The following is a 14,677-nucleotide window of genomic DNA, read 5'->3' as shown; positions in this document are numbered from 1 at the left end:
AAGAATACAAAAACAATCAAAGGAATACATTCATATAAAATGATATATTCATAGCAGCATTATTTACAGTAGACAAATTATAGAAGTAGTCCTTTGGACTTCCAGTTATGTAAGGTGTCCATCGATTGATGAATGGATACACACACACACGCACACAATGGAATATTACTCAGCCATAAAATGAATGAAATCTTACCATTTACAATGACATGGATGGAGCTAGAAGGTATAATGCTAAGTGAAAAAAGTAAAAAAGAAAAATACCACATGATTTCCATTCATATGTGGAATTTAAGAAACAAAATGAGCATAGGAGAACAAAAGAAAAAGAGACAAATCAAGAAGCAGACTCTTAATTACAGAGAACAGTGATGATTACCAGAGGGGAGGTGGGTAGGGGCATGAGTGAGATGGGTGATGGGGACTGGGAGTGCACTTGTGATGAACACTGGGTGATGTATGTTAAGTGTTGAATCACTAAACTGTACACCTGAAACTGATATAACACTGCATGTTACCTAACTGGAATTACAATAAAAACTTAAAAAACCAAAAAGGAAACCCAGAGCACAGAATGAACCTCAAGTGAAACACACTCAGCAATATTCACTGCATTGACACCAGTCCCCAGTGAGTTGCATATTAACATGTGGCTGGTAATTTAACGGCACCTCTAGTCATAAATGAAGCATTCTTAAAATAGTAAGTAAAATATTCCTGATTTTAAAAAAAGGTCTATGGAGGTCAAGAGAATAGGCAAAGCATTAAAATAAAACAAAAACATCACCAAAAAAGTAAGAATAAAAGGCAGGCATTTTCACCTGGAATAGTGCCATAGAATTGCTATTAAAAACTACAATAAAAAAAAAAACTACAACAAAAGAAAAAGGATTCTAAAATAAAGACAATGGCAGGATGTTGCATCACTCTTAGATACCAGTGTCTTAAAAGGTGATAAAAGACAAAGAGCAGTACTATCACTTCACATGGAACAATCCAAAGTATATTGTTAAGTTTAAAATGTGAGGCATGTATTGTTATATGCTACCATTTCTGTGTGCATGTATACACATGTTCAAAGAAGACAGAAGATTATGATATATACAAACTTCTTGGTTATATACTTACGGATTATGTATAGAAAAATAAGAAACTGGTCCCTTAGGGAAAGACACCAAGGAACAGGACTGGAAGAAAACGATTTTGTTTAATTTTAATTTCTCCACTGTGTATGTATTAAAAAAATTTCTTTAAAGATATGAATCCTAAAATAGCCCTTCTAACATGCTGTGATGAGCACTAGGTGTTATATGCAACTAATGAATCATTGAACACTACATCAGAAACGAATGATGTACTATGTGTTGACTAACTGAACATAATAATAAAAAAAAGGGAAGAAAAGAATAAAATAAAATAGCCCTGCTAACATAATAAGTGGGGAATAATACTTAATCTCCTGGGCTTCAAGTTTCCTAAAACTGAATTTTATTTTTACAAAGAAATAAGAGATGAATACATTTTGAAAGAATTTAAGGTAATCAATAAAATATCAAGTATCTCTTTGTTTCTGTTCTTTTTTAACATATGTTTAAAAGGGGAGAGAAAGTAGGTAAGTGCAATTTACAAAGTTTCTTTCTCATATAAACTCATTTAAATTCCAGAAAAACCTACCAGTTCCATGGAATGTTGTGCCAACAACACGAACACAGCTTGGTACCCGAAGATCCCAAAACCTAACAGTCTTATCTTGGGAACCAGATGCAATCATCCAGCCACTCCAGGTATAAAGTGCTAAAATATGGCCTATAAAAGATCATATACTCAGTTATTACTGTGGAACAAACAGTGCTTTTCCTTAATGCATTCAAAGGTAGGTACTCATTATTGGACATGGGATGATCTGGTTAATCAAATATACTGGCAGGTAGAGATTTTCCACATGTATCAAATATATTGGCAATTTTCTTTTCTTTTCTTTTCTTTTAAGATTTTATTTATTTATTTGTGAGAAAGAGAGTGAGATAGAGAAGCAGATTCCCTGCTGTGCAGAGAGCCCAATGTGGGGCTAGATTTCAGGACCCTGAGATCATGACCTGAGCTGAAGGCAGACAGTTAATCGACTAGGCCACCTAGGTGACCCTATTTTGGCAATTTTCATAAAACCAAAATCCAATAAAATGCACAACATGAAAACCATACTAAGCAATCTGTTTTGTGTTTCACTATTTCAGGATATCATAATTAGTACTGAAAAAATTTATCATCTGAAATTACAGCAAATTATGGCAAAGCAAAGGATTGTGGGGTTAGAATACTGGCTTTGCAAGAGACAGACTTGAGGTCATATCTCAGTCCTGCTATGTTTAGTTGTAAGATACTGGTCAAGTCTTGTCTTTCCAAGTTTTGTTTATTTCATATATAAGATTGAGATAAAACTTCATGACTTATAAGGGTGTTGTGAGAATTAAGTTAAGGAATTATCTGTATAGCAAAGGATTTAGCACACCAGGGGAAATGTTATTTATCATTACTGTGTTGTTATCCAAAGTTCCCAATATAAATTTTTAAAATAAAAATTTCCTGTCTTGAAGAAGTCCCTTTTGATAAAATATACCCCATTAATGAAAATGCAGAGAGGGAAAAAGCACAGGTTGAACAAAAAGAAAAGTAGCATCTAAGATATCACATACCAGTATGTCCACTCAGAGCATGCAGGCCCTGTCCTCTTTGACAGTCAGTTGTATAAATGTTACAATCCCCTGCTCCAGCACTTATCAAAATAGCTCCACCACTTTCTGGGCCTTCCATAAATGCCAAGTCTCTAATTGTCCCATCATGCATACTAAATTCCAGATCCGGTCCTGAAACAACAATAAGAATTAAAAAAAAAGATGCTGCTCAACTTACTATGATAATTTGAGATTGTTAAACTGTCTCAAAACTAAGCAAGAATAATTGTAGAGAGGTGTGGCTTATATTTTCATTTAGGGATTAATACTATAATCAATTTCACTTTACTGAGCAAAGAATTTGAAGTGTTTTTCTGATTTTTTTTTTTAAGATTTTATTTATTTATTTATTTTGTCAGAGAGAGAGAGAAAGAGCGAGAGCGAGCAAGCATAAGCAGGCAGAGTGGCAGAGGCATAGAGAGAACCAGGCTCCCCGCTGATCAAGGAGTTCTATGTGGGACTCCATCCCAGGACCCTGGGATCATGACCCAAGCCAAAGGCAGTGGCCCAACCAACTGAGCCACCCAGGCATCCCTGGGTTTTTATTTTTTAAGATTTTTTTATTTATTCACTTGACAGAGAAAGCAAGCGAGAGCATGAGCTGGGGAAAGAAGCAGGCTCCCCAGCTGGGCAGGGAGCCCTACTGGGGGCTTGATCCCAGGACCCCAGGATCATGACCTAAGCCAAAGATAGACACTTCACCAGCTGAATTGCCCATGAACCCCAGCAAAGAACTTTAAGAAATCAAAATACTGGGGCACCTGGGTGGCTCAGTGGGTTAAAGCCTCTGCCTTTGGCTCAGGTCATGATCCCATGGTCCTGGGATCGAGCCCTGCATTAGGCTCTCTGCTCTACGGGGAGCCTGCTTCCTCCTCTCTCTCTCTCTCTCTCTCTCTCTCTGCCTGCCTCTCTGCCTACTTGTAGTCTGTCAAATAAATAAGTAAAATCTTTAAAAAAAAAATCAAAATACTGATTCAGTTATCATCATTCCTTTTTTTAAAAAAGATTTTGTTTATTTGACAGACAGAAATCACAAGTAGAAATGAAAGAGAAGACAGGTACTCTAACATATTCATTAATGCACTGTTAGTAGTTATTTAAAAATTACCTTTCGGGGCACCTGAGTGGCTCAGTGGATTAAAGCTTCTGCCTTCAGCTCAGGTCATGATCTCAGGGTCCTGGGATCAAGACCCATATCGGGCTCTATGCTCAGCAGGGAGCCTGCTTTCCTTCCTCTCTCTCTGCCTGCCTCTCTGCCTACTTGTGATCTTTCTGTCAAATAAATAAATAAAATCTTAAAAAAATAAAGTTACCTTTCTAATAACAATTTTTAAAAGATTTTATTTTATTTTATTTGAAAGAGAGAGCATATGCAGGGGGAGTGGCAGAGGGAGAGAAGAAGTAGACTCTACAGTGAGCAGGGAACCTGATACAGGGCTGGATTCCAGGACCCCGAGATCATGACCTGAGCTGAAGGCAGATGCTTAACGGAGTGAAACACCCAGGCATCCCTGATAACAATTTTCTAATTATTAGACAACTGTAAGAACTTACCAAAAAAAATCAATCATGCCTTATGAAGGCAACTAAGCAACTATAATATAAAAAAAACTCTCCTTAAGGCTATATTCTTAGATTATACTGAAAATAATACAAAGATACATAAAGCTACAACACTGGGAAAACATTAAGAATACACTGGTAAGCTACTGCTTACATACTTGGGACCTACCTGTTGCATTACAAGTCTCTGCATTGAAGGGCAGAACTTTGACATATTTGTCATTGGATCCTGTTGCTAATAACTGTCCACAAGGACTCCAGGCCACACAGTAAATGGATCCTTTATGATGTTTATTCCTTTTAAAACGTACCACTGGCTGCTTAGGGATGTCATGTGCACTAAAAAGAAAAATTATAGAAAGACTTCAATTTCTTGCTTGCTTAAAGAAATGAAGTTCTATATTATTGCTGTTCTTGAGGGAGGGAGCAAAAAAGTAGCAGACAACATGTCAATAACAATTTTCAAAATCTTGGAAGAAATAAATTTAAAGCAGATTTAAAATCCAACAGTAAAATTATGAACTATTCTTAGACTAACCTCTTATTTCAGACCACACAGGAAACAAGATTATTTTTTTAAAAGTCTCCATTTCACATATTTTTCATGGATTTTAACTCAAACACAGAAGAATGAAAAAAAAAATACTAATGCTTCCAAATTCAAAAAGTTCAAAAAACATTAAACATATAATATGGAGCATCTGATTGAGGCTGAAGGAAGGTAAGGGATGAATAAAAAATAAAGGAAGCAGAATTCTTTCTGGAGTTTCAAATCTGGCAAGGGTTGATGTCATGGCTATCCACATACAGTAAGGTAGATATAAGTGTTCTAGTCCAGTTAAAAGTACTAGGCCTTAAAGGACAGAAGAATTTTTACAGAAAAATTATGGCAGAAGAATAGCTCCAGTGAAGATAATATATAGTAAGGAAAGTGCCAGCCCAGTGTGCAGTATGGGAAACAGCCTATGGGGCTAGCAGAGAGAAGCCCAGGGCATTCTGAAGACTGAGTGGGATGGATACTGTAGCAGGTGAGGAGCTGCAGGCATGGCTGTGAAAGGTCCTGAATAGCCAGGCTCCTCAAGAGTATGGCTTTTAATGGGAGTCAAACACTGGTTTAGTGGAATAATAGCATCTTTTTTTTTTTTAACTAACATATAATGTATTATTAGCCCCAGGGGTACAGGTCTGTGAATTGTCAGGCTTACACACTTCCCAGCACTCACCATAGCACATACCCTCCCCAATGTCCACAACCCAACCAACCGGAGTAATAGCATCTTATCCACACTTTAAAACACAGCCTAATATTAGGATACTAAAGATTTTATTAGATATGATAACATCAAATCTATGTAAGAAAATGTACATGTTTTTGGAGATTCATCATAAAGGATGAAATGACATCAAATTTACCTTAAAATACTTTAGCAAACAAACACAACTGATGAAGCAAATGTGACAAAAATCTTGACAATTCCTTTATTTCACTGTACTATTCTCTACTTTTGCATATGTTTGAAAAGTTCCATAATTAAAAACAGAAAAAGAAGACTGATAAATTGCCAATACCTAGAAGGTGCTTAATACTGATCTAGAAAATAGATCATATCAAGATTCTTTTTATTTGCATATATAATTCATGGCCTAATCAAAATGGACAAAAATTTACAAAATTAGTCAATAATTCTTATGTATATTTTTTAAGCATTGAAAATAAAAATTTAAAGACTTAATAAAAGAAAAAGAAATAAAAACTGAATGCTACCAAATGGCAATTCTGAAAAAGGAACCGATATATCTAAATTAAAAACTGAAGCAAGAATGATAGTACAAACCACCTATCTTTACCTTGGATCAATTACTTCTGGATAGGCACATACTCTCAGAGTTTTTGAATTTGAGCCTACAGCATATAAACCACCACCTGGATGAAAAGCCACTGCTCTAACAGCTTGTGTGTCTTCTAGGGTATTAATACAAACAAACTGCTTTTTTGATTTATCATCCTGTGGAAAGAATAAATATGAAAGTCATCTTGGGAAAAAAATGAATTTGAAAGAATTCATCTTTAGCCTATTTTACATTCATTTGAATTGTATTATTCATTTTATTACTTCACATTAACTACCTATAATCACATATTCTTTTAAATGGCAAATTCAAATTAACCCAAATTTTTCTGCTTTTTGCTGCCCATTGCTGAACTAAGTTCAGAAAGCTCAGAAACATTCAAAGCTTTCTTTGCTTACTATGACAAAACATAAGTCTATGCATTCTCATATAAAGTTATCTTTAATTATTAAGGAAAAAATAGCCCAGGGGTGCCTGGGTGGCTCAGTGGGTTAAGCCTCTGCCTTCTCCTCAGGTCATGATCCCAGGGTCCTGGGATCGAGCCCCACATCGGGCTCTCTGCTTGGCAGGAAGCCTGCTTCCCCCCTCTCTCTGTCTGCCTCTCTGCCTACTTGTGATCTGTCAAATAAATAAATAAAATCTTTAAAAAAAAGAAAAGAAAAAGAAAAAATAGCCCACACATATAACTTTTATAAAATTAACAGAATATCATTTTTGTTTCTAAAAAGTAGGAAGTATAAGACTATTAATCAATCCACTTCCTCTTGGGTGGGGTAGGGGGGATAGTTTACCATTATCTCCAGCAATGAATAGTTCAATATTTCAAACTGAAATTGTAAAATACTCTTTTAAAATTATAAAAATGATTTTAATCAGAACACTAAGTTTGAATCTCATTTTAATTTTAAATTGTCAACCTATCTGGTCTCTTCTGAGGAAGGCAAGCTGAAGCAGTTCTATATAAGTTTTGATGGCTCTTGCTATTAGTATCATTTGTAACTACCTTGCTACCCTGACCACAAGGGACTGAATCTGGAAAAGGGACCTCTAGACTAGGTGTAGTCAATAGACCTAACCAAATCCCGCCTTCAGGAAGTATGAATGTCAAGTATACAAACAAAGGCAAGTCACTTCAGCTCTATATCAACAAAGAGTTTATTATGCCTCTCCCTACACAAAATTTTATCTATTCATGGAATAAATACATCCTCATGGAGTATAAGGGGAAAACCTGGTGGGTCATACTATGTCTCTCTTAGATAACTGAATTCTTTTATTACTCATTTGAATTTATTTGGTTAGAAATGCTATATGTTCCATTAATCCACATGTAAGAAATTTGCCAAATGAACACCAGTGATAGATAAGAGAAAAAGAGAGGTAAATGACTAACTGATTAAATGGCCACTAGCACACTAATAATCATTAAGGGTTGCTTTAGAACAGATGTGGCAGAGCCATCAGTTAACTTTATTTGCTCTTCTTCAGTGTGTTTAAATACTTTAAGAAACTTGTAGATATTTTTAAAATAGATTTCACATAAAAAATCTACATTCTTATAATTTCTTGAAAATCAAAAGAACTGGAAACACTAGATAAGTATATTTCTTTGCACAAGGGACAAATACTCTTATGTGCTTATCACAATAGTCAACTTTACTCATTTATGTTACCTGTCTGTTTCCATCAGCGTCTGAAATAGTGTCTTTGTGTATGGGATTAAAGTTTGAACTAAAGAAAATAAGGTAGCTGTATAGTAGTTTAGGGAAGAATGTCTTGTTCCAAAGCAAAAAACAGCTGCACTGATGAGAAGACCAAAAGAAATACCAATAATATCTAAACAAATTAACCATAGGGTTTTCAGAGAGTAGTGCACAGCCCCAACTCATGAGTCAAGATTGCTATTATAAGCATTATAAGCTTTCATTTATCCTTGCAACAAATAACATTAATAATAATGATTATTTCTAAAAATGGTTTTCTATGAATTGAGAATTCCTTAGCAATATCTGCAGGTATATATAAAAATAATAATGAAACCTCCTTCCCCAAAGCATTAAAGCATTACCTCTTCCCCTCTTGACCTTGATAGATTCCCTGAAGAATCTCCAAGAGGTGGCTTAATGACTGAATGTTCTGATGAGCTGTGTGAATAGAAATTCAAAGTTTACTCTGAATAAAACAAAAATATTTATCTTTCAACCTCAGATATATATATATATTTTTTTGTTTGGTTGTTTGTTTGTTTGTTTTTTTGGGCAAATGACCCGCACTAACCCCAGTCAAAGTAATTCTCTGAAGCCATTTATTAAGAGACTCTGGGATTCAGTGACACCATACACAGTTGTAAGGAGCAAGTGAGAAGCCATTTTGGAAAGGAGATTAAGTTAAAGTCTACAAATTTTAGAGTGAGATGTCACGAAGCTTTCCCCTGCTGAGTTCTAGAATCCTGGATGCTATATTTAAATGTCACCCCAGGCAGGAACTTGGATTGTTCTTTAGGAAAATTATCTGGTCTAAGACAAAAGATTAACAGGAAGTGACATCTGAAAGTCTTCAATAAAACAATGTTTCCCCTATCACTTTTTGTCATGGAGACAGATCCATCTATATACATAGCCTTCCTTCCAATCAGCCTTTTTTTTATGCCTCACTCTTTACAGATAGTCAAAGATTTCCAGATACTTGAAGAAAGCCTCCTAGATAAAAGCCAGAGACTAAAACAGAAAAAGTGGAGTGCCTGGGTGGCTCAGTTGGTTAAGTGTCTGACTTTGGATCAGGTCATGATCTCAAGGTCCTGGGATCAAGCTTCAAGTCAGGCTCTGTGCTTAGTGAGGAGTCTGTTTCTTCCTCTGTTCCTCTCCCTGCTTATACACCTGCGTGAGCACGCTCTCTCAAATAAATAAAAAATATTTTTTAAAGCTTTTATCTATTTATTTGAGAGAGAGACAGAGAGAGTACAAACGGGGCGGGGGAGGGAGCAGGCACCCCACTGAGCAGTGAGCCAGATGCAGGGCTCCATCCCAGGACCCAGAGATCATGACCTGAGCCAAAGGCAGATGCCCAATGATCTGAACCATCCAGGTGCCCCTCAAATGAATAAAATCTTAAAAAGAAAATATATGGAAAAAGGCATTTGGTTTGTATTTCCCTGATGATAAGTGATGTCAAGCATTTCTTCCTGTCTGTTGGCCATCTGTATGTCCTTGGGAAAATGTGTATGTCTTAAGCTCATTTTTATTTATTTGTTTTTGGGTATTGAATTTTATAAGTCCTTTACCTATTTTGGATACTAACCCTTTATCAGATATATCATTTGCAAATATCTTCTCCAATTCCAAAGGTAACTTTTTAGTTTCATTGACTGTTTCCTTCCCTGTACAAAAGCTTTTCATTTTGATGAAATCCCAATGGTTTATTTTTGCTTTTGTTTCCCTTGCCTCAGGAGACTTATCTAGTAAGAGGTTGCTATAGCAGATATCAAAGAGGTTGCTGCCTGTGTTCTCCTGTAGGATTTTAGTGGTTTCTTATCTCACATTTAGGTCTTTAATCCACTCTGAATTTATTTTCGTGTATAGTACAAGAAACAGGTGCAGTTCTGTTCTTTTGCATGTTGCTGTCCAATGTTCCCAACACCATTTGTTAAGAGACTAACCTTTTCCCCTTGGTTATTCTCTTTTGCTTTGTCAAAGACTGACTATACACTGGATTTATTTCTCAGTTTTCTATTCTATTCTATTGATCTATGTATCTATTTTTATATCAGTACCATCTTGTTATAATTGCTATGGCTTTGTGATATAACAAAACTACAATGAGATATCACCTCACATCTGTCAATGGCTAAAAGCAACAACACAAGAAATAGCAGGTGTTGCCAAGGATGTGGAGAGAGGGGGACCTTCTTGCACTATTGGTGGGAATGTAAACTGGCACAGCCACTCTGGAAAACAGTATGAAGATCCCTCAAGAAGTTAAAAATAGAACTACCGTACAATGCAGCAATTGCACTACTAGATATTTAACCAAAGGTGGCAAAAACACTAATTCAAAGGGATACATGCATATAAAATAATATGTTTACAGCAGCATTACTTACAATAGCCAAATTACAGAAGTAGCCCAGGTGTCCACTGATTGGTGAATGGATAAAGAAAATGTGGTATATATACACAATGGAGTATTATTTAGCCATTTAAAAAATAATGAAATCTTGCCATTTTACAACAACTGGATGGAGCCAGAGATTATTACGCTACGTGAAATAAATCAGTCAGAGAAAGACAAATACCATATGATTTCATTCATATGTGGAATTTAAGAAACGAAACAAATGAGCAAAGGGGAAGAAAAGAGAGAGGCAAATCAAGAAACAAACTCTAATTACAGAGAACAGACTGATGGTTACCAGATGGGAAGTAGGTAGGGGAAGGGTTAAATAGGCGAAGGGGACTGAGAAATGCACTCACTATCATGAGCCCTGGATGCTGCATGTAAGTGTTGAATCACTAAATTGTACAACTGAAACCTGAGTGGCTCAGTTGGCTAAGCGTCTGCCTTCAGCTCAAGTCAATCCCAGGATCCTGGGATCAGAGTCCCAAATCGGGCTCCTTGCTAAGCGGTGAGCCTGTATCTCCTTCTGCCTGAGACTCCCCTGCTTGTGCTCTCTCTGACAAATGAATAAATAAAATCTTTTTTAAAAGAAAAGAATAGATGAAGCAACTTATATGTGGAATTTAAGAAACAAAACAAATGAGCAAAGGGGGGAAAAAAGAGACAAACCAAGAAACAGACTCTTACCTATAGGGAACAAACTGATGGTTACCAGAGAGGAGGTGGGTAGCACGGGGAAGGGTGAAATAGGTGAGGTGGATTAAAGAGTGCACTTGTAAGGATTTTTAATTAAAAATTAAAAAAAAAAAGAAGAATAGATGAAGAAAATACTCCTTAACTATTCCTATTGCATAAATTAACACTGTTTACAAATGATAGCCAGATAAAAAATCTTCCCCAATTAGTGAAAACACAAATATGCATGATGTCTTCAGTTGCCGTAACTGTCAGAGCTCCCAAGAGGGTCTTGCTGCAATCATCCCAACATACTATAAAACACCTTGTGCCCTCAAAGTCCATGAATTAAAGTATTATTTGTTGAAAGGTACCGGTGGCAAGAAAAAGGAAAATCAGGGAGAAGATAAAACTGTAAGATCTCTGAGTAAAATGACTTATAAAAAAGAGAATCATCTTAGAGGTAGTGAGAAAGCAAAAATAAAAATAGGAGAACAAAAGCTACTAAGAAATTCAGAAGTCAATAGAAGAGAATCCAGATAAATAAAGACAGATCAGAAAAATATTTGATATGTAATGGTCTCCAAAAACTTTTATTTGTAAGACTCCAAAGAGAAGTTCAACTTCCTAGGTTTCCAAACATTAATAGGATGTTAATATTTCCAGGTGTTACAAAATAAAGTACTTACATTTGGTTTCCACAAGGTGATTCCTCAAGAAAAGGTATGTGATTCGTTGATCCAGGATTACGTGGGGTGCTTGTGTGAATATTTGAAGCATCATGTGTTAATCTCTGACTGGAGTCTTGGGGTGGTGTGGCAAAACTAGTTACAGAAGAATTATTAGATCCATTGCTTTTGCTCCCATTACATTGCTGGTTGAGCACTGACACCTCACTACCAAGGCTATCCATTCCAATATTTAATTCACCAAGCTTTTGAATGGACCTAAAAAATAAAACAATGTAATTACATTAAAATGAAAAACTTAATCACATTCTTAACATATAGAAGGGAGAAGCCTAGGTGGCTTGGTCAGCTGAGTGTCTGCCTTGGGCTCAGGTCATTATCTCGGGGTCCTGGGATCAAGCCCCCACTTTGCGCTCCCTGCTCAGGGGGGTGTCTGCTTCCTTCTCTCCCTCTGCACCCCCCCACTTGCACTCTCTCACACATGCTCTTTCTCTCACAAATAAATAAATAAATTCTTTAAAAAAATATATATATATATATGTAAGATTATAAGTTTGAGAAGGTAAATACAGGAACATATAATAAATAAATGGTAAGTTCAGTACTAAAGTTACCATCATTGCCTTAAGACATAACTAAGATACTGAAAGATCCAAATTTTCCTACAGTATCCCCAGTGCAGGATACAGGTATTTTACCATAAAAATTTTTTTAAAAATTTTCTTCTCCAATATAGCTTTGGTTTAATTTTCAATTTGAAACTTAAGTTCCCAAAACAGTCAATAAAAATATCACCACTATCAAAATTTCTCACCAACAAAACAAAACAAGCCATTTTCATCTCTCTAGTAATATCATACCAACTAGGAAATGTATGATTAGAGCCTAGCATGGGAAAAATTCTAGTGGCAATCTATTAGTCATACATTTATTCATTCTACACAGACAATGTGCCAGGCTCTGATTTAGGAACTACGGAGCTAGAGCAGGAAGCAAAACAGCCTCAAGGTCTTGCCCTCATCACAAGTCTTCCTATATCTTCCTAAGACTTCTTTTTTTGGACTCAGGACTCCAAACAGCACAAAGAGGAAGCTGATGGGCTCTGTTAACATTTAGACCCAGAACTGGCCCAGCAACACTTTCTACAACCTAGATTCAATATGAGAGAGGAGTACACAAGGGGTACGATTACCAAGAGGTGTTGGGGCTTATTGCATTTTCTCATTTTCCTACATTAAACATGAGAGAGAGAGAGAATGTATTTAGGGCTTGGAAAGACTTTAAAAGAGCAGTTCAATATTATTAAAGGAATTGGCAGCCATTACTAAATATATAAGTTAATTTTAACTAGGTTACATTTCCCAAATGTTATCCTATAAAACACTAATCCTGTGACGTGCTCCCCATAAAGGAGTCAGAGGTCAAGTCAACTCTGGAAATGCTAAGTATAAAGTCTAAAATGTTAATATCATTTTGACTCTCTAATAGTGGGGAGGATGAGGCAGAATATGCTTATAAGTGCCAAATCAGGGTGCTATTTATTAGTATTAAAAGAAACAAAGTATCAAGAAGTATAAAGTAGTAAGAGAGTACTGTTAATAAAAATTCTATTGTGCTTTAGTTGATTTTTTTCCAATAAGATCTATTATGTAACATGACTTTTACTACTTTTCCTCTTTCATGACTCTTGGAAAAGAGATGCAAAATTTAAATCTGGAAACTAGCCACTGCTAGAATGATTCGAAAAAATAAAACATTATGGGGAAAGTGTATTTCATTTTATAGATTCTATCTCTATTCCAATAATCCATAGTATTGGGTACTTTAAAGTCCTGGTACTGGCTCAGATATATAAAACTAAGGGCCTAGAAAAAAAGGTCAAATAAAAGTATTATATTAAAGGTTTAGAAAATAGTAGATAAGAGAGTTAGGAGAACAACAGAGAATTTATATGAAACTACTGTACAAAAGCCAAATACCAACTAGTAACTTGAATTCTGTTTACAACTGTCTTTAAAGGAAAGATAAACCATCTTGAACAGTTTAACCTTCTTTTCTGAGGAAGTACATCCCTTACTACTATTAGGATCACAGAACCTTGCCACTTTATCTTCCGATTTAATGCTAGCCATCTGCTTCCACTAAAAAATAAACGATCAGGAAATCCAACTGCAGCCATGGTCTTTATGGATATAAAGAAGACATCTAAGAACCAGAAATGGCAGTTCATCAAAATAGGTTAATTCCGATAAGCCACTGACTTATCAGAGGTGATAAGAAAATGATCCTCAAATGCAATGTTCAAAAGTCTATTTAGATTCTTTAGATTACCTCTATAAACATTCCTTGCGTGAAAGTTTGAAGACAGAATCGATTTCAAGCTCACTGACTTGCACAACCCTCAGAGTAACAAGAAGATTACTCCCAATATTATTGAATCAAGTAAAGAACTGCCAGTCACCACTGCATTGCCTAATCATAATCACAACAATATCCTACATTTATGGTAGGTTCTTTCCCAAATTCCAGGAATTATTCTAAGTAATTTTTTATATATTAACACATTTAATCTTCTAACAACCTTTGCTTATTTTAATATATTTATTCTAGTTTATTGATTTTTAAAAAGACACATTATCATCTTTCTAGATACATACACACACATCTCCTATAATTAAAAACAATGTAAGTGCATATCATCTTGGCAAAAATTGTAAGAAAGAATAATTTTAATATATTGAATTCTAAAGAAACTGAAAGTTAAGGACCCAAAATAACAAAAAAACAGTGAACACTTAGTATAGTGCTTACTATATGCCAGGTACTATTCTTAGCACTTTGTGTAGATTAACTCATTTAATCTTCAGGTCTATTCTGTGGAGTAGATGAGGAGACAAGCAAAAAGAAGCCAAGTGACTAGGAACCCTAGGATCTCAGCAACCCTGGGACAGCTGGATCCACCTGGCTATTTGCTTCCGGCTGAGTTTACCACCACACTTCTGCTCTCGTTGTTTAGAAGTGAAAGAAGGTTTAACGGGAAGAAGACCAAAATTA

The 14,677-nt window shown here is 35.7% G+C and overlaps 1 protein-coding gene across 13 annotated transcripts in view; it reads right to left on the bottom strand.

Annotated features, from left to right (window-relative positions):
- WDR47 (WD repeat domain 47) overlaps positions 1–14,677 on the bottom strand; it is a 63,584-nt gene that overhangs the window by 12,185 nt on the left and 36,722 nt on the right. For 11 of the 13 annotated variants that reach the window (XM_032303287.1, XM_032303286.1, XM_032303290.1 and 8 more), the window contains 6 exons: positions 11,624–11,881; positions 8,215–8,290; positions 6,144–6,301; positions 4,465–4,634; positions 2,694–2,870; positions 1,675–1,806 (listed from right to left, as the gene is read on the bottom strand). In XM_032303287.1, coding sequence (XP_032159178.1) covers positions 1,675–1,806; positions 2,694–2,870; positions 4,465–4,634; positions 6,144–6,301; positions 8,215–8,290; positions 11,624–11,881 — 971 coding nt within the window. The remainder of the gene's footprint in view (positions 1–1,674; positions 1,807–2,693; positions 2,871–4,464; positions 4,635–6,143; positions 6,302–8,214; positions 8,291–11,623; positions 11,882–14,677) is intronic. The other 2 variants (XM_032303292.1, XM_032303293.1) reach the window with 1 other exon arrangement.

Source organism: Mustela erminea, chromosome 10 (genome assembly GCF_009829155.1).
Source record: "Mustela erminea isolate mMusErm1 chromosome 10, mMusErm1.Pri, whole genome shotgun sequence".
Lineage (NCBI taxonomy): Eukaryota > Metazoa > Chordata > Mammalia > Carnivora > Mustelidae > Mustela > Mustela erminea.
The sequence above is the reverse complement of the archived record's forward strand: the minus strand, read 5'-3'. Positions and strand labels throughout refer to the sequence as shown.